The sequence below is a fragment of the Medicago truncatula genome, chromosome 5, assembly GCF_003473485.1.
Source record: "Medicago truncatula cultivar Jemalong A17 chromosome 5, MtrunA17r5.0-ANR, whole genome shotgun sequence".
NCBI lineage: Eukaryota > Viridiplantae > Streptophyta > Magnoliopsida > Fabales > Fabaceae > Medicago > Medicago truncatula.
Window position 1 is genome coordinate 1365745 of NC_053046.1, and position 25687 is coordinate 1391431.

Consider the following 25687-nt stretch of genomic DNA (forward strand, 5'->3'; position numbering starts at 1 on the left):
AAAGAATTTAATAATCTCTTTAACATTAATGTTTTAGGCAATGATATTGGACCAACAAGTAATCTTGATGCTCACAAAAGGTTATCACATGTATATTGTTTTGTTTCTTCAAATAATTGATGGTCAAAAAATAAAAACACACATTTGCAATATTTCATTAAATAATTCATTACTCAAATAATACGATTGAATGTAATAATCTCTCTAAACTTAATATTTTAAAAAATTATATTGGACCACAAATGATCATCCTTTCGGTTATTGGACTAGTAAGTTTTGCATGTAAACCTTCCTCACAAAGATCATCATCTATTGGTCCAAGAGCATAGTGCCTAAACTATATATTTTATTGAGGAAATAAAATTAACTCATTAAAATTGGCATCAGAAAGAATCGAATTTGAAATATTGACAAGAACACACACCCAAGTCTCACTCCAAAATTCCAAGCCAACATCTCCGAAAATGGTGCATTCGCTGCATTGAAACTTTAAAATGTAACTTTTTTTACTTAAAATTTATCAATTATTTCTATTTCTATTCACTGCAAAACTTTTGGTTGTTAATCTATATCTCATTTTAGCTTATTAAAAAAAATAAAATCCTAAAGACACTTAATAATCTCTCTAACCTTAATATTTTAGGTGATGATATTGGACTAACAAATGATCATCTTGTGAAGAATTTCGCATGCAAAACCTACGGGTCCGATAACTAAATGCATTGGATTTTCAACTAAATGATTTTAGAATAAAATATTTAGATCCAATTTTTTGTTGTTGAATATTTTGGTATTCAAAGTATATGTATACATAACTAAAATTTTATTCAATAATCTTTTATGAAAAATGCTAACTTGTGCCCTTTAGCCTCAAATTAACGGATCAAATATAGAAACGATTAATTGAAATGTGTATGTTAAATTTAATCTTTAACTTTTTAATGAATTGAATGCACAATATTTAAGAGAATATTTTTTCTTTTTGATTTCTTAACATGTGTCATAAGAGCACAAGTTAACACCGTATTTATCATTAAATGTTTTGCGATCGAAACATATTTTTTGTCCAACTACTTTTAAAGAAATCACACAAATGGGTAAGATGGAAAAAAACAAATTAATCAGGAGGAGTGAATTTTGGCTCAGCTAGAAGTTATAAACTTTTTTTTTTATTTTTTACATCTCCTATTTTCATATCAACTTTCTTTCACACCTTTTCAAAATGCCGTTAGTGGAATAGGAGAATAAAATGAAAATCAACCTTACATGGTGATCCTGAAAAGGAGAAGGAGTGATGTGGATAATATAAGTGATCAAAAATCTTGAAAGAACTCATAAAAGTAACTAAAAGCAAAATTTATTTAGAATGTAGAATGGTTGCTGCTTGTTCAATAGTCCTCAAATTTTCTCTAGCTAAAGACTGATCATGTCTTCTATTTCTATAAAATTGAGTTATCTTCTCTATCTGCACCACCCTTTGAGAAAAATCAGATGGTTCTTCAACTTCATCTCATGTTCTTGTCCTCACTCTTATACTAGTAATAATGTTGTTGCCTCATTTCTCATCGAAAGAACATATAATTCTACTAATTAGAATTATACTAGTATACAATATTGCCTCTGAACTTAGTTTTAAGGTGGCTGCAACTACTTTCCTTGCTTCAATTTCTTAAGAAAAATGGAGTTATAGGTCATGATCATCCATTTCTGCAACATATTATTTTATTGTTGTTTTTATTAGTATTTTTATCATCTTGATCAATGAAAAATAAATAAGCTTAAGCTACCAATATAATATTTGTGGAATAGAAACCTCATAAGCATGATTTTAAATTGTGGTTTGCAATTATAATTGCAACAACAATAAAAGGTCTCGATAGAGACAACATTCGTTAGTACATCAATCCGATTTGTGTGTAAGTTTTTTAAAAATATAAATTAGAACATTGCTTGTTTGTGATTTTATTTTATTACTGCAACCTTAAAAAACTAAGTTAAAGGAAACAATATATACTAACCTAGTCCTAATTATTAGTAGAATAATATGTTCGAGGAGAAATGAGGAAACAACACAAGATGATGAGATGCTTCATTGATAAGAGTGAAGGCAAGAAGAGAAGAAGATAATGAGATTTTGCATGATCTTGTGTTTAAGAGTAATGAATCTTCAATGATTTTGGATACAAAATTTGGAATTAAAATCATGTCTAACAAAACCAAGTCAAACATTATAATTAATAATATGGTAATAATCTATTGTCAAAATAAAAAATATGGTAATAATCTTTTATTAGATTTTTTTCTATATTTCTCAATTAAAAATATGAGACACAAGGTATTTAAAACTTTTGAAATATATTTAAAATTTATTACTAGTGTAATTATAAAACCACATCAATTAAGTTTGGGAAATGTTAACCGGTGCTCCGAGGGCATTGGTTAAGGCCTTTAAAAGGTAAATTATCATGAAAATATATATAATCAATATATTAGAAATCGAAATATTTAACTTTTTTATAAAATAATTTCTTTTTTTAGAATTCTTAAGAGTGTCTCGGAGGCACTTGTTAACAAGTTGAGTTTACGAAAATTGGGTATTTATATCCTCTTGTGATTTGCTATGCAGAGTATAGTATTCCTATCTAGGTATGATTGCTACATTTGCAGAATAATGTAGAGAGAGTAATAATTGTGACATGACACTTTTTAATTGCAACTATAGTAAGTAGGCATTGTATTGGTCTTGCTGGTTTATTTGCAGCGCTAGTATTTGACTTCTTTTGATTAGTAGTGGCTAGTAGGCTCATGTAATTAATGTATTTATTTTCATTTATGGTGTGCATCGGCATTCAACATCAGTGGAGGAGATTTGGATTTTTTATTGTAAATATACAACACATTTACACGTTGAAGTGAATCTCAGTCATACATTTAAAATTATACGGTTTAGATTTGTTTAAAATTTGAATTTTTTGATTTCAAATGTATGGCTGAGATTCACTACAACGTGTAATGGTATTGTATCTTTACGGTAAGAAGTCCAAGTCTCTTACGCTGATGTTGATTGTCGATGCACACCAAAAAACTATGTTTAAACCAAGTCTTCTACGCTGATGTTGAATGCCAATGCACACCACAAAAAATTGTGTTTAAAATCTGAACCGTATATTTTACATCAGCATCAATTTAGAACCCTTTGTCAATGAATTAGGAGTGTGTTTTTGCAATTCATCAACTTTTATCTCTCTTTTAGGTGTTGTATTAGTATAAGGGTTATGCTAACAAATGTCTTAAATACTTGTTAAGAAAACTAAAAATAATAGGTTGGCATTGTACTCAAAACTTTATATTATTTGTATAACTAGTATTTACCCGAATTAAAGTACGTAAGATCAATTCTAATTCTTTAGAAAAACTAATAGGAATTAACTTAAGGGAAATGGCAACAAGTGCCTTTAGAAAAACTAAAGAAGAATTTTGTCTTGAAAATGGTGCATTTACTGCATTGAAACTTTTAAATGTAATTTCTTCTATTTAAAATTTATCAATTATTTTTATTTTTGTATCCTTAACAAGTGCCTTAAGAACACTTGCTGGTAACCTTAACTTAATAATCTCTCTCACCTTAATATTTTAGGCGATGATATTGGATCAACAAATGATCATCTAGTGAATAATTTTCGCATGCAAACCCTACTGATCCAATAACCGAATGCATTGGATTTTTCACTAAATGATTTTAGGATAAAACATATTTAGATCCAACTATATTTTAAAAGTGGTAAAGCAATTTTTTGTTGTTGAATATTTTGGTATTCAAAGTATATCTACACATAACTAGAATTTTATTCAATAATCTTTAGTCACAAGTTAATGGATTAAATATAGAAACAGTTAATTGAAATATGTATATTAAATTTAATCTTTAACATTTTAATAAATTTAATGCATAAAATTTAAGAGAATATTTTTTTTTTTTGAGTTTTTTAACATGTGCCAAAAGGACATAAATTAACTTTGTATTTATCATTAAAGGTTTTGCGACTGAAACATATTTTTTTGTCCAACTACTTTCAAAGAAATCACACAAATGGGTAAGATGGAAATTAATGAGGAGGATTGAATTTTGGCTCAGCTAGATGTTAACAACTTTTTTTTACATCTCCTATTTTTATATCAACTTTCTTTCACACGATCTATTTTCATAATGCCGTTAGTGGAATAGGAGAATAAAATGAAAATCAACCTTAAGTAAAATGAATTAATTAAGATTGTTATGTGTTAGTTAGTTTGTTATCTTTAACTAATCAATGCATGAGTCAAATGCAGACAATGATACTATCTTGATGCTAAAAGTTCAAATTAATTAATTCATGACAATGCACATGAAAATCACATTTTTCCTTTGTGCCTTTTGTATTTGCTTGTAATAGTTTAATTTTCTACCTTATTATTGAAAGATACGAATATTGTTAGGAGAAAGAGAACGGTGTTCTTGTTGCTCATAATCTTCTGAACCATGACAACACATCTTTCCTCAGTTCTCTTTTCAAAACTATATAATTTCCTTTTCTCAAACTCTCACTCATTCACAAACTTGGCATTATGTTGCTGCTAGTTATGTTATGGTTATTGGTGTCTTTACAGTTTACACCATCTCCATCTCCAGATGTCAACTACAATGATCCGCCATTTCCAAAGTTTTCTCCACCTCCACCTACCCCACTTCAACTTCTCCTCCTGCTGAGATCCTACAATCCCATAACCATACCTTTTTTTTAACATAAACATCAACCTTTTCATTACCCAAAATGTTGTTGTAGGAAGTGGAATAATTGCTTCAATTAGGTGAAGCGGAAAAAAGCGTCGAAAGGAGAAGTGGAGGCAGGAGGTACAACACCGACGACGATAGCAAGAGTTGCGTCGACAACACCTATGACGACGACAACAACTGCGACAACAACACTGGCGACCACAACACGTGTGACCACAACACCAGGAGAGGGAGGGAGGTATCGAGTTTCAAGGTGAATTTGGTGACTTTTCCTATGGAATAAAATTATGAAAGACTTCTTCTATGTACTGTATTAGTTTTGTTAATTTATGTGCATTTTTCATTTATATATCACAAAACAACGAAAACCATATTTATCTATATGTATTTTATTTGGAAAATGATAATATGTAAGAACTAGGTAGCAATGTTCGTTGTAATCGCACGACTTAGGAGTAGTTGAATGTTTTTTATTTTTTATTTTTTATTTCATTTAAGATTAAATATAATTTTGGTAGCAACTAAATAGTTTTATATTCGGACTTAACACAAAAAACAATATACAAATCGTTATAATTTTTATACATATTTTAGTTATAGTTTTGAATACATTTTAGGTCATTTTATCATATCATATTTATAAAACTTAATAAATCAAATATAACCTACGTCTTTCCCCCTCTCTATTTGATTATTTTAAAACTAAGTTTCCATTTTCCTACACCTAATTTTTTATTTCCCTCTACACATACGAACACACGTACGCACGCGCGCACACTTGTTTTTTCTGCGTGACTTAAACAAACACCTCATCCTAAATTGATCCTTCCACCCAAAATATTACTTCTCCTTCACTTTTCTATGAAAATCATTAACTCACTCCTCAATTTCATTTCATCCACCCCATTCACACAAACACCTCTATGTTAGTCCCCTGCCAACACCGACATGGTAAATTTTATGAAAAAACTTATTTCAATGATAAATAACAATTTCAAAAGAAAAATGAATATTGAAAAAATACAAAACTGGTAAACATGGAAAAGAACATGGCTAAAATAACTAGCTAATCCTTAAATACACATGGAATAAAACTTGATCATAATACAACTTATTTCCCTTAAATACACAATTTGTAGAGATAATTCAATATTTTCTTCATAGTATTCAGCTCCATAGCATTCTTGTTTGATGGTGAATGTATGTCCCATATAAAATACAAGATTCTTAAAGTAAGATGTTTTAGCCAAGGCGCCATCAGGTAGTACCCACAAGAGTCTTTGTTCTACCAAGCCACCAATCTTTTGTTTTTGGGTTGATAAACTGTTGTGAATATACGATACTTAGACTTTATTTGTGATAAAATAAATTCTTTGTATTTACATAGATAATTTACTCTCGAAATGTTAAATAACCTTTTATAATATATATATTTCATACTGTGAAAGTAATATATTTGGAAGGTGACCTATGAATTAGACAATAGAAGTTCGACCCTCAATCTACCATCAATTTCTGATGTTTGATTGAATGATTGACCGAAAGTAGTTGTGGTGTCAGTTTGAACAAAGCCTTCACAAAGTAAATTAAAGCACCACGCCGGCTTAAAATTATCTCCCTAACAATAATAATTAACATGACATAACACTTTTATAAATACCTTTAATTAATTAAAATTCATGATATGAGAAAAATATTATAAGCTCTATGTTTCAAATAATAAAAACTTAAAATTCTTACCGTCCAAAATTGAGGATACACCTAACACAAACTTACTATTTATTTATCAACATGTCCTTTTTTTTTAGTGATCAGGATTTGAACCCTAGACCTTACATATTTTATGCATTGTCCTAACCAACTGAGCTAGGCTCGCGAGGACTATCAACATGTCCTTAGTATGTTACATAACTTTTTTGCAATTAATATGTTAAAATATTACAATGAAAAAAATCAATTAATCCTATCTCCTTAAATGTAAATTGGAAAAACAATATAACTTATCAATAGATTAAATTAAATGAAAATCCAACTCATGTTATATATTTCCTAAAAAAAAACTCATGTTATATTAAAAAATAATAAAAATAAAATAAAAAACTCATTTCTCTTCTCTTTCTCCTCTAGCGGATCTCTTCTTCTTCCTCTTCTCTCTCCATTAAAAAATGAAGAACAACAATCGTCACAAATTAAAAAACTAAAATCATCACACATAAAAAGAAGCAATAAGAGCTAACCATTTTCCTTGATTTTTGCTCAACATCTTTTTCTTCTTCTTATTTGTTAACCCATATGGCATATCTGAACTCGTCCAAACATGCATACCAATGTTCATCCAGATTCAAAATTAATGAAATTAGAAAAAATTTACCCAAATTTGCGAATCTATATTCAACCCTTTTTAAAACTCGAAAAAATGGAATTGTTGTTGATGTTAATTTGCGGTTGAGGAGTTGTTGTTCATCCATTAAAGAAGTTACTTATTTGTGATGATTATCATTGTTCTTCGTTTTTTTAATGGAGAGAGAAGAGAAAGAAGAAGAAAGAAGAAGAGAGAAGAAGAGATCTTTGTGAGGAGAGATAAGTGAAAGAAGGAGTTTTTTTAATTATTTTTTTCAATCATTAAAGAGTTGGATTTTCTTTTAATTTAAAAATAAAAAAAATATATATACATATGGTGTCCTAATCATATTAGAATGTGTCCACATAAGCATCGACTTGGTCAAAATCAAAGGAAGTTGCCATTTTTGCAAAAGGGATTAAACATAGATGGCAAAATTGTTATTATTTTTTATAGGGGGTCAAAATCACAAGTTTGAGAAAGATAAAGGACCAAAAGTGTATTTAACCCTACTTTAATTTAATCACTCGTCAATCATTCACTCTCATCTAAGCTTCAATAAATGCACCAATGATTTTAAGAATCAATGATCTCCATATCGGAGATGCTTTACATGTTGTCTCATCTAAGAGAGCATTTCTACTGGTAAAAAAACTAGAGAAATGATAATTGAACACAAAAATACTAACACAAAAACGACACTAGGGGTAGTCTTGTAATTTATATCAAAATCCAATGGCATAATTGAGATTACAAGTAGAAATGAGGGGCATTTTTTATAACTTCTTCCTCTACTTCTTTCTCTTTCACTCTGAATAGTCACCACCATCAACTATTCTCCCACCACCATCTACCACCCTCCCACCATCATCCTCACCACCAGCCACATAACCACCTTCGTCGGCACCATGGTCCTCAAACTCGCCTTTTTTTTTTTCTTTCTTCATCTCCCTACAACTTGTCTGCTTCTTCCCTTATGTGCCGCCACCACCACTGTTCCGCCTGCAACCACCATTTTGTCCTCTACGACCGCCACTTACTAAAACTCACAGATCCGCCACCAACAAATAGATCTGAGCGGTCGTGCTAGAAAACTGTGAGATCGATCACCGACGAAATCAGGAGACTGAGGCCAGCGAGGTCAGGAGAGTGACGTCGATGAATGGTCACCAGTGAGAGAGTTGTAGAGGAGATAGAGAAGAGGAAGAGGAAGGGGTTTGCAAATGAGAGAGAGGAGAGAGTGTTGTACGTGAGACTATGAGAGTCTAAGAGCAGAAAAAACAAAATAAGAGTATAGGTGAACAGTAAAATACGGTGATGTCGTATTTGTGTCTGCTTTTTTGTGTCCAGTTATCAATTCTCAAAAAACTAAGGAGACATTTGTTTCAAGTTTACAAAATATAATCTTAGGGTAGGGAATAATTTTTCTAAGAATATAAGGATGAGAATTTTATTCCCAGATTTACTGAGCAAATGTGTTTGGTTAGTATTTAAAATATTCCTGAGAATAACTGATAAAACGATATTTATAGATTGTAATTAATGATTTTATTCTCACCTTCCTAAGAACTTTATTCTTCCCAATTTTCTTAGGAACAAAACAACATTTCCATAAAAAATTTATTCCCAAAAATAAAATTTTAAAAATTTGAAACAAACATAAAAATATATCTTTCGTGCTGCTATCATATTCCAGTGAATCTTCAAATATGAATTGAAATAAACACCCATAAGTTTTTTGGGGTAAAAAATGTATAAATCTTTGAAAACAATGAAAGATTCTAATTTGGAAACTATTTCAAATAAACAAGTTAAATATGAATTATAAAGTCAATCTGATCTATTATTCAAATTTTAATATAGCCAGAATTTGATTCAGACCGTAATCTACGCTCACAATAATTGTAGTAAAATCATAAGAAAACTACAAACGTCAATTTTTGCTAAGAAAAATTATTTTTATCATTATCTGTGATATATAACTCACAGATGACTTGTTCACATAATACTACTTTTCTGTATGTAATTAACCAATTACGATAGTATGATTTTGACATAAGAGGAGGACCTTACCCATTGGAATCAATACATTCAAGGTTTTGTTGAACCACATAAGCTTTCATTTTGGACTTTGAAAAATGCAACCCTATACGTAATCATAAGTGAATAAATAAGTTTAGGCTGCTCGTATTCAAAGTGAATGACGAAACATATTAATTCAATCCTCTCTCTTTTTTTGACCAAAGTATAAATGCAATCTAATGTATACTTATCCTTAAGACTCATTCCTGTCTCAAAATGTACTTATGTCGCTTTAACACATTACATGCAACTTAAATATGTTTACCAAAAATACAATAAATTAAAATATGTATCGTAACTCGTAAGTAGTAATTTGGTATGGAAAAAGAAACTTACACTTAATTATAAAATTATCTTTGATTAATGATACGAGAAAGAGAAATAAAAATAATTAGAAAAAGAGATTACTCCTTACCTAAAATAAAAAATTACTTCATCCACTCTTTTTTTGGTACAAATTACTTCATACACTCTATATTTGTGTATTTATCATTAGCATGCATAATATAAAATAGAATATATTTATTGGAGAGTGATTTATGTTGTAATCCTTTCGTCCAAAAATATAAGTCATTTTAGCAAAATATGTTTGTTCCAAATGTCATTTTACAATTTCAATAAGTTATTAATGCAAACTTTTCCTATTATTCCCTTAGGTATTTACTATTACGTACTTTATTATTTTCTATTCTTTTAATTTAGGTTTTTCATATCATTAGTGAATAATATTTTTGTAAAATAACTCATAATTTTTTATTTTTTTTATAAAATGTCAACTACATTTCTTAATTTATGTAAAATTGTTAAAGCAATTATAATTGCCAAAATGACCTATGAGGCTCGAGTTTTGATCCTCTATTTAAGATTTTTCTTTATCTTTCTTATGTAAATTTAGAGAATCAAAAAAGGGAACTCTTGAAAAAAGTTGAAATCTTTTTGGAACAGATTTAGGATGTGAAAAATCTTGAAAGTGAAAATCATTGGCTTTTAAGAGGGTAAAATACAAAAATTTATGGGACGTTTTTGTATAACATTAAGAACGAAACTTCTTTCGGAAAAAGTTAGATCAAGTGAGACAAATTCTATCGATCGAGATCATCATAATCAACAAAAAAAAAAATTAAAATACTTTTAAGTAAAATCTATAGACAGAATTTTTTATCTCAACAAGTATGAAGTTTAGGGTATATTAATGCGGGCTTATGCATGCTAGGTTGCCCGACCAGACTAGCCAATCCCGATGCATCCTTTTCCACTTGTGATGGACTCTAATTATTTTACTTTGTTGGCTGAATTTTTTGTCCCTATAAATATATCAAATTTTCAATTTAGTTCTTCTACTATAATTTCTTCTGAAATTAATTTAGTCTCTATAAAATTTTTAATTATCATTTTTTGTCTTTATTTTTGAGTCAACTCTTACATTGATACATGTTCTTAGTGAACAAAATATGTATGTAGATTTTATGGCTAAGGAAAGATCAGACATGCAAGGTGCTCTGCTCTCCGCCTTACATGGAATCAGTCATCCCGAGAGATAAGCTTATAACTTAATTTTGTTTTTTCCCTCTTTTTTTGTTGTTTTTTTTTTTTGCCTCGTTACATTGTAACACTACAAAAAAAAGCATACAATCTCATGATTGTCTTTCTGTTTTTTTGTTACGTTAATATTTGTAAATTATAAACAATATTTTTCATATGAAAAATTAATGAAAAATAAAAAAGCTGAAGTTTTTGCCTTGCGACTTATTCAAATTTGAAAATGGTCAGTAAACTCTTGGTAAGTTTCATTGAAGAAGATGAGATCAGGAATTCTTCTAGGCTTCTTATAGGTTGTGTCTCTCATGATCTAAATATTTTTTTAAAGTAACAGAAAAAAGTGGATATCAATAAACTATACAATGATCGTTATCAAAAACTTTGCTACCTTGACTATTTAATGAATTAAAAAGTTACAAGTACGTTTTCCAATAACTAGTGTTTGAATCAGATGCACTATAAAATAGGACACTCTAGTGAACCCAAAGCATCACAGCAGAAGTTTTAATAATAATCTTCTTATATACATCCTTTTTTACTTGTGTTCTAAATGGCAACAATACCATATATGGATTTTCTGAGTTATATACTTATGTTCTTGTTAATATTCATTGTTACACAAGTTTTTTACTCATTATTTGCAACCAAAATGAGAAACAAAACTAACTCAAAACTTCCACCAGGACCTTTCCCTCTTCCCATAGTTGGAAACCTCTTTGTAATGAACAACAAACCACATAAATCATTAGCCAAACTTGCCAAAATTTATGGTCCAATATTAACTTTAAAGCTAGGTCAAGTAACAACCATAGTTATCTCTTCGCCCGACATGGCCAAAGAGATACTCCAAACACATGATTCTTTACTTTCAGACCGAACTGTACCACATGCTTTAACCGCTTTCAACCACGACCAATTTGGCGTGGGATTCCTTTCTCTTTCGCCTCTTTGGCGAGAGATGCGAAGGGTATGCAAAAATCAACTATTCTCTAATAAGAGTCTTGATGCAAGCCAATATCTCAGGCGTGGGAAGATAGATGAACTCATCAATTATGTTTCTCAATGCAGCCTAAAGGGTGAAGCAATAGATATGGGAAAATTAGCTTTTAAGACTTCAATTAATTTGTTGTCTAATACTGTTTTCTCTGTAGACTTTGCTAATAACAAGGATTTGGTTATGGATATGTCGGAGACGGTTGGATCTCCAAACATGGCTGATTTTTTTCCATTGTTGAGGTTGATTGATCCACAAGGCATCAAAAGGACCTATGTGTTTTATGTAGGAAAGTTGTTTGGTATCTTTGACAACATAATCGATCAAAAGTTGAAATTGCGAGAAGGGGATGGTTTTGTCACCAACAACGATATGTTAGACTCCTTGCTCGCTGAAGAAAACAAAAAGGAGTTGGACAGAGAAAAAATTCAACATTTACTACATGTATTTTCTAATCTTACTATTTACAATTATGATGTTTGATATCTATTTTTTTTCCACTTTATCCGCATCTCTCTCAATGGACTTGGATCCTCTCCGGTCCCTTCCTTTCTCTCAGGCTACTCGACGGTTGCAATTTTATTGGAGAGACAGGAGGGACAATAAAGGATCTAAAAACCTATATGTGTGTATGTGCGCACATGCGCATATCATATGTCATGTTTTAAATTTTAATAATGTTTTAATAAATTATACCATGAATACTTTTCTAGATTTTATTCACTATAAAACTTGCAATCTAATGGTTGGTTTATAATAACAGGATCTACTTGTTGGAGGAACTGATACAACTACATATACATTAGAATGGGCAATGGCTGAACTACTTCACAACCCAAATGTAATGTCAAAGGTTAAAAAAGAACTTGAAGAAACCATTGGAATAGGAAATCCGATTGAGGAATCAGACGTTACTAGACTCCCTTACTTGCAAGCAATAATAAAGGAAACCTTACGCTTGCACCCGATAGCTCCACTTTTGCTCCCTCGAAAAGCAAAGGAAGACGTAGAAGTCAATGGCTACCTCATTCCAAAAGGTGCACAAATTTTCGTTAATGTGTGGGCTATTGGTAGAGATCCAAAAGTATGGGACAATCCAAATTTATTTTCGCCAGAGAGGTTTTTAGGAACAAAGCTTGATATCAAGGGACAAAATTTTCAGCTCACGCCGTTTGGCAGTGGAAGGCGAATATGTCCCGGCTTGCCTTTGGCTATGAGGATGTTGCACATGATGTTGGGATCATTACTAATTTCTTTTGATTGGAAGCTAGAAAATGGTATGAAACCTGAAGAAATAGACATGGAAGATGCAATACAAGGACTTGCCTTGAGAAAATGTGAATCCTTGAGAGTTATTCCAACCAAAATCAGTAATTAAATTCCCTACGTAGCAACTTGTAATTCTTTTACGTGTATTTCAATAAATGGCCTGTCAAGGAAATTAGACATAGCAGTGTGAGTAAACATAGACATGATCAATAAATAATAATAAAAACTAGATTCTGACCTGCGCGTTGAGCGGATGTCTTGCATTTTATTGTAAGCAAAATGATTACAATGTATCGATTCATTTAAAAATTGTATGGTACATGTGATTTTTTTTATATATATATTCAAATGTATGTAACGTGTAGAAGGATATTGAAAAAAAAAATGCAAATAATGAAGATGTGTTTTAGAATAAATCAGACATGTATCATAAATAAATAAATTTGTGATTCCTCAAGAGAGGAATAAATTTATATAAAAAAATTGTATATACTAATAGCATCTTAGAGTTGACCAAATATTCGGGTATGCACCACCATGTCAAACACTGTAAAAAATGGCAAACAAATGTGACATTTATCCGTTGTAGGTTACTTATTTTTTGTTTGGAATAACAGGAATCTCGTGGTTCTCATCTTGTGTAGCCGAATACATTGCAGCATCATTGAGTTCTTGTCAAGCTCTTTGGTTGATGAATTTAATGGAAGAACTTAGTCATGAGAAATGTGACATTGATGATTGATAACATGTATGCCCAAATGCAATCAATCTAGCCAAGAATCCAATTGCACATGGGAGGGGCATATGCACATTGAGATGTCAATGGGAATTTAGAGACCAAATGGGAATTGAATCATTAGAAAACATGAATTAAGCTGGTGTGTTGGAATTAGTATGTGTACTGTCACCAATTATGCAAAAATGTTGAAAATAGAGTTTGTTGAAGATTAATTACATATAAATATATAAATATAATGGAAGCGGATAATAAGCTGCGCCGATTGATCTTTTTGGATGGTAAAATTAATCCTCGTAAATTAACTACTTTTCTTGTTCAATTGAGTAGTTGAATTAGAGAATTGATAATTGAATCACAATCTTTGTGAAGCTTATGAGAGAGTTAGATGGTTGTATCTTAAAGTTCTTAAGCATAAAAATGGAATTTGACAAGAATTGGATGTCTAATTGGATCCGGAAAAAAAAAAAATGTAATTATCTTTTAATGTCTCAAAAAAAAAAAAAAAAAACCGAAATAATTCAGTATATAGTTGAACATTGCCACATCTTCAATTTAGTTTAAGCAACTAGGAGTTAAATTATTCCAATTCCTTTAAAAAAAAATTGTTTTAACTTTTCTCAAAGGCTATAAATTGGGTTCCCCATTTTTTTTCTCACGAGACAATGGGTCTTTCACACTTTTATTTTGTTATAATGAAGCACGTGTTATTTTTATAAATGAAAATTTACCTATTATCTACCAATTATAGAAATTTGAACTTTAACTTAAGTTCAATCATACATGTTAACTGCAAATTGATTGACATAACACGATGGCCATTCCTACGGTTCTGTAAGTAAAAAGAGGTCCGTAAAAAAATAAAAACGTATTTTTTTTAAAAGAACAATGTTCTATTTAAATTTTTTATAAGATAAATACAAGATGTGGTATATATGCGATACACCTAAATGTGAAAATCACTACCGTATATATGAGGAACCTCATACCACCCTCCCAAAAAAACATCCACCTAACACCGAATGCTAAGAGGTGTCAATTCCAATAGGCGTAAAACAAGACAACAAAGAGGAAAAGGAAATCAAATTGGGGAAGAAAATGAAAGTGTGATTGAGTGATGATCATGGAACACGTGGCATCAGAGAGAAAGAGAAGAATAATTTTTTTTAGTGGGGTAATACTATCCGGTTATAAAAAATTTATGAGACCCATATCTTGGAGAGGCCCAGCTCCATTGAGCTCTTTGCTCACCCCAAAGCCCGGCCTGCATAACACATGTTAACATCACATCTATTTTTTTTAATGAACTTATTTACTCTATTTAGAAGAAAAATAGTCACAAATATTTAAAATAATACAAGACATTGACAAAATTAGTCTTTTCTTGAATATCAACTAATGCAACACGCTGCATGCATTATCACTGCATATTTGTGTGGTTGTGTATGAAACTTTGAAATTTGAATATCCACTAGTTAAGAAAGTCACACCCATGCTAGTTTCTGACTATACTAATGAAATTAACTCATATAATTTTATATATCTGTGCATGTTCAATGATCTTCTGCATGTATTCGATTATGATTGATTTGTTATCAAAGGAAGACCGTACGAAATGGAAATAATGCATTCGAGGTTTTATTTCAATATTTTTCGAGCCATGTAAAACATCCATTTTGGACTTTGAATATGAATGCAATCCTATCCTATACTCATTCAAAATTGAACGACGGTACATATAATTCCTATACGTACGTATAAGAAAATATATTGACTTTGGGCAATCCTATCTAGAGACTATTATATAATTTAATTTATTAGCATGTACAATGGAGACTATTATATGCTTTAATTTAGTCTGTAAAAGTTACATCGTTTTTTAAACAACTTATGTTAAAAAAATTGATGTGTCCCTTATGTACACTATGTATGTATGTTTAGCCCAAACTCAATGATTGGTATACATGAAGAAGAAAAATATGTGTTGAGTCCTTAATTTGTTGTCAAACTTTTAAAGGATTTATATGTAGTAACTAGAGTTTCATGACATGTAGATCAGTCATAGAACTTCATGTTTGTACAAGTAAGATAGGCTAAACACACCATTCCTATCATGTAGTGTAAATAATAAAAAATGTCAACTTTTTATTTATTTTAAAGAATGTGTTTTATAGGTTGACATCAAGGAACTAAATTGTTAAAAAAAAAAAAAAACTAAAAATATTAACTTGTTATAAATATCTAAAATAATCGTGTGATGTATTTGACCTAAATTCGTAATATAGTTTCTTGTCGTCGGTAGATTGTCGGTCACGTCATGTTTGACTTTTGGATTGAGAACAAACAGTTTGTATTTAAGATGGGTAATTTTCATATTTTAAAAATAAAAAACTAGCAAATTCTAAGGTACATTCAAAAATTTGAGTGTGCGAGTACACAAAAAATATAGTTAATTTATAAATTTATGAAGGAAAAGTACCGGTACACCTTAATTTATAAGGTGTACCGTAGAAGATCCCAAAAAACTATATTGAAATTTGACCCACACTAATGTTGTGATTGCATTAATATTACAAAATATTTACATCAGGCAATCCAATTTCATACTATTCATAGTTGTTGAACTTAAAAAACTGTGCTTTTCAATCCCAATTTTTGCTGCAAGTTCATTCAGTAAATTTTATTTGGCAAAATTTTACATAACCTTTTTTTTTACCTAAATGTACATGGTAAAAAAAATCTGGGAGCTAAAGTTTTTGCCCGGCCCTGTGATTTACTCAAAATTGATATTTTCTGTTAGTAAACTCTTTGTAAGTCTCATCTTAAATTTACTAACAGGCTTCTCATGATCTATGTTGTTTTTAAAAATAAAACTGGATCATAACATAACATTGAATTATTCAATGATCATTAACAAATACATGTGCATATATGATTTTAATGAATTAAAAAATTACTAATGTTTGACTCAGATGCACTATAAATAGGACACTCTAGTGAACACAAAACATCACAACAGAAGTTATAACAATCTTCTTCCATATACATCCTTTTTTACTTGTGTTCTAAATGGCAACAATACCATATATGAATATTCTGAGTTATATACTTATCTTCTTGTTAATATTCATTGTTACACAAGTTTTTTACTCATTATTTGCAACCAAAATGAGAAACAAAACTAACTCAAAACTTCCACCAGGACCTTTCCCTCTTCCCATAGTTGGAAACCTCTTTGTAATGAACAACAAGCCACATAAATCATTAGCCAAACTTGCCAAAATTTATGGTCCAATATTAAGTTTAAAACTAGGCCAAGTAACAACCATAGTTGTCTCTTCGGCCGACTTGGCCAAAGAGATACTCCAAACTCATGATTCCTTACTCTCGGACCGTACCGTACCTCATGCTTTAACCGCTTTCAACCACGACCAATTCGGGGTTGGATTCCTCCCTCTTTCGCCTCTTTGGCGAGAGATGAGAAAAGTATGCAAAAATCAACTATTCTCCAACAAGAGTCTTGATGCAAACCAATGTATTAGGCGTACAAAAATAGATGAACTCATCGGTTATGTTTCTCAAAGGAACCTTAAGGGTGAAGCAATAGATATGGGAAAAGTAGCTTTTAGGACTTCAATTAATATGTTGTCAAATACTATTTTTTCTGTAGACTTTGCTAATAACTCTGCAGGTACTAATGAAAATAAAGAGAATAAGGATTTGGTTATGAATATGGCAGAGACGGTTGGAAAGCCAAACATGGCTGATTTTTTCCCATTATTGAGGTTGATTGATCCACAAGGCATCAAAAAGACCTATATGTTTTATATTGGAAAGTTGTTCAATGTCTTCGACAACATAATCGACCAAAGGTTGAAGTTGCGAGAAGAGGATGGTTTTTTCACCAACAACGACATGCTAGACTCCTTGCTCGACATTCCTGAAGAAAACAGAAAGGAGTTGGATAGAGAAAAAATTGAACATTTATTACATGTATTTTCTAATCCCTTACTACTATTACACTCAAATTGTTTGATATCTCTTTCTCTTGTGCACTTTGTCTACGCCTCTTTCTATGGACTCGAATTCTCTCCGCTCCCTCCAGTCTCTCGGTCTAATCTAATCCGTTGGATTAATCTAACGAGAGAGAGAGAGAGAGAGAGAGAGAGAGAGTTGATCTCTCTACTACTAGATTAATCAGACTGTTGCGTTTTTATTGAAGAGACATGAGGGACAATAAACATTCTAAATATCTATAAGTGTGCGCGCACTTGCGAGTGTCGATTGATATTATATGTCATGCTTTAATTTTTAATGATGTTTTAATAAAGTTATATGATGAAGAATCAATTATTTTTTGAACTATATGAACTTTTGTACATTTTATTTATTTATAAAAACTTTCAATCTAATAGATTATAACTATTGTTACCATTGTTTATAACAGGATCTACTTGTTGGGGGAACTGATACAACTACATATACATTAGAATGGGCAATGGCTGAACTACTTCACAACCCAAATATAATGTCAAAGGTTAAAAAAGAACTTGAAGATACCATTGGAATAGGAAATCCACTTGAGGAATCTGATATTACAAGACTCCCTTACTTACAAGCAGTAATCAAGGAGACCTTACGCTTGCACCCGATAGCTCCACTTTTGCTCCCTCGAAAAGCAAAGGAAGATGTAGAAGTCAATGGCTACACCATTCCGAAAGATGCACAAATCTTCGTTAATGTATGGGCTATTGGTAGAGACCCAGAAGTGTGGGACAATCCATATTTATTTTCACCAGAGAGGTTTTTGGGAACAAAGCTCGATATCAAGGGACAAAATTTTCAGCTCACGCCGTTTGGCAGTGGCAGACGAATTTGTCCCGGTTTGCCATTAGCTATGAGGATGTTGCACATGATGTTGGGATCATTACTAATTTCTTTTGATTGGAAGCTAGAAAATGATATGAAACCTGAAGAAATAGACATGGAAGATGCAATACAAGGACTTGCCTTGAGAAAATGTGAATCCTTGAGAGTTATTCCAACCAAAATCAGTAATTAAATTCCCTACGTAGCAACTTGTAATTCTTTTACATGTATTGCAATAAATGGCATGTATAAGGAAATTAAACATAGTAGTGTGAGTAGACATACATGATGAATAAATATAATGGCTTGACCAAGCCCACTTAGATGTTTAATACATAAAAAATGAATAGTAGAAGCATATAACCAGAACAAAATTGTCATCCATTTCATGAGTACTAAAATGTGTTGTCTATTAGTAATTTTTGTAGCCATAAGCTCTAATCTGATTTACTGTTTATAAAGATCAGCAACATAGTTAATCAAACCTTTTAGAAAATTAGAGTAGGCCTTTATGGTTTACCAAGTTACTATGTGAAAAGAAATTTTATCAATCTTTAAATATAAAACAGTGCACTAATCTTCAAAACAGATAAATTGTTCAGACTAAGTCTAGTTTAGTTCCTCTATATAACCAACTAAACATACAAACTAAAAAGGGTCGTATCAGGTTTGAGTAACTAATGACTCACTATGAGATGAGAGACATTATAGTCACCATTTGCTTCTAAGTAACAACATCCTGATCAGTTCTGAAAAGTAAACTATTCCAATCAACAGATCTCTGAACAATCCTACTAGGAACCTGGTCACTGTCTTCCCCGCAGTAGGCCTTATACCCATCACCAGTTAACATATCTTTGGTATCACGCTGGATATGTTAAAATTAAGGCAACAAACCATGATTTTTCTAAAGCTATACTATGTAACTTCTGCAACCTGATTCTTACATACACGCCAAACCATACAATTACATTCGAAAAAGAAAGGGGGTAAAAAATAATTGTGAGTAGTCAAATGACAAAATGTGTAAAATTGATAATTTTTTTTTTTTTTTTTTTTTTTTTTATGGTTTGTAGGGATGTAGATATAAATGCAGTGGTACAAGGTAAATTTTTCAATTAGTTGATAGGGAGGCTGTCACATATTTTGATAGTTTTAAAATATAATAAAAGATAGAATGGAAGTGTTTGAATAAAAAAAAAAGTGGTAAAAAAAAATTATACTTAAATTTTATAATTATATAATTAGGAGTAATAATAAATTGATCTGCAATGAAATATAAGTCGAATTATTGCCACAGACCCATTTTTGTTGGTATTCTGGATTTCAATTTTAATTTTTTTTCTAACAAGTATACATTTATTTGTGAACAAAATATGTGGGATTCAATCGAATCTAAGCCCCATTTGGATTGAGCTTATGAAAAATAACTTATACAAATAAATAAGTTTTATGTTAATTTATAAGTCTCATTAACGAAAATTAAATCTTCATCAACTGTTTTTCATAAACCACATTTACAAGCTTATAAATAATACATAAAAGTGTATTTATTTACATAAACTGTTTTGCATAAGCTCAAAAATAAGTCAATCCAAACAGAAGCTAAATTAGTCTCAAGTTCCTGTTTTTATAAGATCTATATACTCATAACTCGAAAGCGTGAGATTTTAGAATCAATAATTTGCAAATTTTGGAATAACCATGCACTTATTCATGATCCAAATATCTGCCATTGAATCTAAATTACAGAATAAGTAAAGGGATGCAAAGGGACAGGCTTGCAAACAGGAAAATTATGGATTTGGTCTTATCTGTGGCAAAGGTCAGCCTATTCATGCAGAGCCCACGATAAATGGTAGGCTACAAAAGACAGCACCCGAGGGTACCATCAACCATGAGTCTACGACAAATAGAAGAGGAGTGACAGTGCAACTGGTGGTGGAGGGTGATTTGAAGGCAACTCTAAAAAATAGAAGAGGGTTGTAAAAGAATAAGAGTAGTTTCTTACTAAAAAATATAAGTCAATTATACCCGAATCCGCAGCCAACCGGTTAACTGAGTCAAGTCAAAATAGCCCAGTGACATTTTTTTTAGCAGCGTAACTCATTGCGTTTGGCCAGAGGCTACAATTTAGAAGCCTAGATAAATAAGGGAGAGAAAAGGTAGGGGAGTCATAGTAGTCAATAGTCACTAAAGTAACAGATAATAAAGAATATGGATGAAACCCATTGTTTCTTCAGATATCTCATCACCTATACCTTGTCAAGAACTTATATACCATATTTCAAACATAAATTGCAGAAAAATGCAATAATTAATAATAACAATCATGGAACCAGCAATCTGAAATCATGAAGAAAATTCACAATCAACAACTACGTATGAAAGTAATAGTACGTTAAAGATAGTCCAAGGTCGATTATTAGTAGTGCAGCTTAGAAGGAGATGAGATCATCTTTAGAAGATTGTTTTTTTGTGTCATGTCCTCCATCTGATGCGCCCCCAACTTTACTCCCAAAAATCATTTCATCAAGATCATCCATCATGTCATCATTGTTCCCTCCCTGGACACCAGGTCTTGATCCAGCTGGCTTTCTAATCAAGGAGTCCTCTTTAGCATCATCAAGATGACGAGGTGACTCATCTGGTTCGACAGCAACAGGTATCATAGCTGGTTCAGGTTGAAGTGGAGCAACTGGAGGTGGTTTCAACTCCTCATACTTGGTAAGAACCTTTAGAATTTCATCATTAACATTCAGGGCCTCAAAAAGAATTGCTTCATTGTCCCCAGCAGTTTCAACAATACGCTGGACAGTAATTTGGGAGCGACGACACTGCTGTACAAGTGTGGCGGTCAAATCATCCTGTAGATGGGAAATAAAGATCACATTTAGGTAACTCACAGATGCCTGATACAATATGCTCATTCCCTAACATGGAACATTGACGGGCTAATATTTATGTATTCCTCTTTTGGGAAGCTTACAAGGAAATAAACTAATAAGTACGAAACAATTTTCCATTTTGGAAGGGGGAAGATGAATGTACAGAAATCATACAAGGTCATGATCGAGTTACTATCTTAGCGTTCAGAAATCACACACCGATTTGAAATTGACTGATAATAACTAACTAAACATAGTAGGATAAGTTCTTCCGTGGGTGTTGTACTTGTCCAATTAAGTAAATAAGTATAAATAGCACATTTCAGTATTTCACTTCAATACCCATTATTATATCCCATATAATCAACCCATATAAACAATACCCAACCATGTCTTATTGTGGTCAAGGGGAAAAACTCACAGCCAGAAACTAAAGAAAGTGAATTGTTCCGAAAAAAATCTACATTAGCTATAGCAAACATCAGATGTATATAGACACACCCATAGAAAATATCAATTTCACGCTCAACTATCTCAAAAGAGGACCAATTTTAAAAACTATATTTTATTTCACAGCATTATTGTACATTCCCATATTTAAATATTTCAATAACCCTCTAAATAGTCCAATGACCCAAACATTAGAATATGTATAACATCACAAAACTAACATCATTTGTATACTTTATAACCTCTGCCAAGTACATATACCAAGGCTATGTCGGGCGAAGGGGGGTTGCGAGAGGCATATAGTTATGGCTAGTTTTTCCCTTGCTCGAGAGATTTATATAGTGGGGAGTAGTGTTTGGGAAATTTTTAGAAACTACTCAAAACCCTGTTTTACTTGTTTTATGGAATTCCCCAAAATCAGAGGGGTTTTGACTTGCAAACAAGGTAGTCTATTCTTCCTTCCCTTCCTCTAAAGTTATATACATTTTCATCATAGTAGTCAATAGCGGCCGATAGCGGCACTATAGCGGCCGCGCGTAGCGTAGCGGCGACAAACCGCTACACTAATTGTCATAGTGGTGCGGTATGAGATAGCGGCGCTATAGCGGCCGCTATTTGATTTTAGTTGAAAATTTTCAAATTGACACTATTTTAAAAACATTTTGTTTGGTTTCCAAATGTCTAAATTTATTTTAGGGCATTTTGAGGATTTTTAAAACCAAATTGACTCTGTTTTACGGTTTCTTTTTTCTTCCTCTGTTTTATGGTTTCTCTTGTTTTATGATTTTTTATTTGTTCCTCTATCTTTTGATTTTATGATTGTCTCATGAGATTTGAGTATTATAATTAATTTTATATTAAATATAAGTTTTTTTTAGAAATATGTAAGTTTGTTTATATTTTATAACATTATTCATGTAATTTGTTCAAAAAATAATCAAATATCGGTGACCACTATTTGTCATACCACTATACGCTAACCCGCTATCCCACTTTTGAGGTTGGCCTCTACGCACCGCTATCCGAGATTGACTACTATGTTGAATTTTGATTAAGACTTTCGATACTATGTTGAAGACTTTAAAGCTTTCATAAGATTTGGGTGTTTTGTATGATTTATGAATGATTCATGAGTAAAAGCTTTCATAAGATTTGAGTGTTTTGTATGATTTATGAATGTTTCATGAGATTTGAATGTTATATTTAATTTTATATTAGATATATGTTTGTTTATAATTTATAGTATTATTTACGTAATTTGTCAAAAAAGTTATCAAATAGCGGTCATAGCGCTATGCGCTATCCCGCTATAGCATTTTTGGGGTCGGCTGCTACGCGCCGCAATCTGCAATTGACTACTATGATTTTCATTCTATTTCCCTTCCATATCCAACTTCTAAACAATCCCTAGAAACAAAGACAAAAACCACAGGCCAAAACAGTTGTCGCGGTCAATGCAACACACATGCTACACCTATTAATTTAAAAGAAGCAAACCATGATCTAACGCAACACAACATTCTACTTCAAAACATGCTAATAAAAAGAGTGCATCAAACACAGCACATTAAAAAAAAATGCAACTAACAAAACAAAACAATACAAAAAAGAAACCTGCAAAACATCTTGTTGTGGTGAAGATGATAACACAGTAGAAAGAAGCTCGATGCTATTTCTCGCAATATCAAAGGCTTCCTTTGTCTGTTCTTCCGTATAACCCTGCACAGGAACATCCTGCTGAAACTGACGCGGAATATCATCCACATGAGGTGGCTCTGGCACAGTAGCTGATCGAGGAGGAGTGAAAATCGGAGCCAAGCTTTCATTATCACGACCAGGAAACCTAATACCCCTTGATCTCAAACTCTGCAAACAAAAAAAAAATCATCCTCATAAACAACTGCTAACAAGAATAGAAATTCAATTAACACTATTAGCATCTATTAAATTTGTTTCAAAAACATCATCATCATCATCATAATTATTTTCATCCAATCATGCTCATTAACAATCTTTGTATTACCGGCACTTAAGATTGAAGCCATGTCCAGTGTCAGACACAACACCGACACATGTTTTTACATTCAATTATGCTATTTTTTCAAATTATTAATGGTGATGAGGTGTAAGTGTCTAGTGCCTGTGTCAGTGCTTCATAGTTAAAAATTGCTAACAACAATAGAAATTCAATTGCACATAACATAGTTAGCATCTACTAAACTTATATCAGCATCATCATAAAAATCAATAATTATAAAATAAAATAAAATAAAATAAAAATAAAAAAGAACCACCTTATAGGTTTCTTCAAAAACAGGAAGATATCTAAGTTCACCAGTAGACTCTCCCCAAGCTTCAATCATAACCAAAGCTTTATTCCTATTATTAACAACAGTTTGAGGATCATCAATAACCCTAACCATCTCATCAAGAACTCTTTCCGCAGCAACTTCAGAAAACGCTTTTTCACAATTCTTAACAACAGTTTCAAGCAAAACCAAAGCCAAATACTGAACCCTAGGAATTTTAATCATGATCCGTTTCTTAATAGCACGGATCAATTCAACACTGTTAACTTTTTCAGTATTGATTAAATCACATAGATCAAGATTCATAGCCCAATCAGGCTCTTCATGTGCTTCGGAAGTAGCATCTTCGACGAGCTTATCGACTTGGTTTGGACCGTTGAAGAATTCTTTAACCTTGAAACTCATTGAACTCATTCCTTCTGTTACTTTTCTACCTACTTCTACACCCCCGATTTTTAGCTTTTCACCGAACGCGTTCACTTTTTCCATCAAATTATCGCTCATTTTTTCAGTCTCTGAGAATCAATTGAAGAAATTAAAGAAGAAGAATAAGGTTGAAGAAGGGTTTGGTGGAAAAGTAGAGAAAACGCGTAACGGCGTAACAAGTGAGTTAAGTCTTGAAGAAGACTCTTTCTTCTCTCTCTTTTTTTTCTTTTTTTCTTTTTTTTTAATAAACACATGTAAGTAGTCCTCTTTCTAAAATTAGTTGAATTGAATATTTAAATAACTTTTATTTTATTTTTTGGACAAATTTAAATAACTTGTATTTTTTTCTTTCAAAAAATAACTTGTATTTTCTTGATCTAGTAGCTTAGTGACTATAAATTCATCTTTTTAAAGATGAATAAGTGGAAAATAACTTGTATTTAAGATAAGTAAAAGAGAAAAAATAATATCAATAATTGATCAATCTAAATGATAAAGAACTTGTGTGATTGATAATTTTCTCTAATGTTAGATTATTGGTTGGTACTTACGAAAAAATACATATTGGAAGAAATTAATTCTTCTATAAGAATTAGTCTTCGCAGTTCCACGTAAAGCTATTTTAATTTAAGAGAAAACTTATTACCAGTTGAAATAGAAGAATATTATCGAGTTGGGTCTCGGCAAAGGTGAGAAATAAATGTTTGAATATTTGTAAATAAAGATATTTATATTTAATGTCAAATGTTTGCGAATTTGATTATATCCAAAGGAAAGAATTTATGTGGTGGAAAAAAAATGAAAGGTAACAAGTGAAGGGACACCAAATAACATAATTCTTTTTCGTAAAAAAAAAAATTATATTTGATTTATATGAAATATTATAATTTAAAATTAAAATTTCTAAAATTTAAAGATGAATGCTTTCTTATTATTAACTTTTTTTTTTAAAAAAAAAAGTTAAAATGAAATTTATTCAAATCGCAATTAATCTTAACCAGCACAAGGAA

At 31.3% G+C, this 25687-nt stretch overlaps 3 protein-coding genes across 3 annotated transcripts; 2 read left to right on the forward strand and 1 right to left on the reverse strand.

Annotated features, from left to right (window-relative positions):
- Positions 1 to 11217: 11217 nt before the first annotated feature.
- On the forward strand, positions 11218 to 13340 carry LOC11436699 (geraniol 8-hydroxylase). Its single transcript, XM_003610779.4, has 2 exons — positions 11218 to 12174; positions 12494 to 13340. The coding sequence occupies exons 1-2, from the start codon at positions 11287 to 11289 to the stop codon at positions 13106 to 13108; spliced, it is 1503 nt and encodes a 500-aa protein (XP_003610827.1). The 5' UTR covers positions 11218 to 11286; the 3' UTR covers positions 13109 to 13340.
- Positions 13341 to 16733: 3393 nt separating this feature from the next.
- On the forward strand, positions 16734 to 19023 carry LOC11437146 (geraniol 8-hydroxylase). Its single transcript, XM_003610780.3, has 2 exons — positions 16734 to 17728; positions 18183 to 19023. Exons 1-2 carry the CDS (start codon positions 16805 to 16807, stop codon positions 18795 to 18797), a joined length of 1539 nt encoding a protein of 512 aa, XP_003610828.2. The 5' UTR covers positions 16734 to 16804; the 3' UTR covers positions 18798 to 19023.
- Positions 19024 to 20791: 1768 nt separating this feature from the next.
- Positions 20792 to 24904, reverse strand: LOC11436153 (TOM1-like protein 1). The gene is made up of 3 exons (XM_003610782.4): positions 24237 to 24904; positions 23557 to 23808; positions 20792 to 21471 (listed from the first exon to the last, which is right to left on the reverse strand). The coding sequence occupies exons 1-3, from the start codon at positions 24753 to 24755 to the stop codon at positions 21043 to 21045; spliced, it is 1200 nt and encodes a 399-aa protein (XP_003610830.1). The 5' UTR covers positions 24756 to 24904; the 3' UTR covers positions 20792 to 21042.
- Positions 24905 to 25687: the final 783 nt, after the last annotated feature.

Bases quoted from the DNA above. Each gene is read 5' to 3' on its own strand.
- LOC11436699 (XM_003610779.4), top strand. From the start codon at position 11,287: ATGGCAACAATACCATATATGGATTTTCTGAGTTATATACTTATGTTC. The intron at 12,175-12,493 runs GTATTTTCTAAT...TTATAATAACAG, and splicing joins AAATTCAACATTTACTACAT to GATCTACTTGTTGGAGGAAC.
- LOC11437146 (XM_003610780.3), top strand. From the start codon at position 16,805: ATGGCAACAATACCATATATGAATATTCTGAGTTATATACTTATCTTC. The intron at 17,729-18,182 runs GTATTTTCTAAT...TGTTTATAACAG, and splicing joins AAATTGAACATTTATTACAT to GATCTACTTGTTGGGGGAAC.
- LOC11436153 (XM_003610782.4), bottom strand. From the start codon at position 24,755: ATGAGCGATAATTTGATGGAAAAAGTGAACGCGTTCGGTGAAAAGCTA. The intron at 23,809-24,236 runs GTGGTTCTTTTT...TTTTGTTTGCAG, and splicing joins TTTTTGAAGAAACCTATAAG to AGTTTGAGATCAAGGGGTAT. The intron at 21,472-23,556 runs GTTTCTTTTTTG...TCCCATCTACAG, and splicing joins CACAACAAGATGTTTTGCAG to GATGATTTGACCGCCACACT.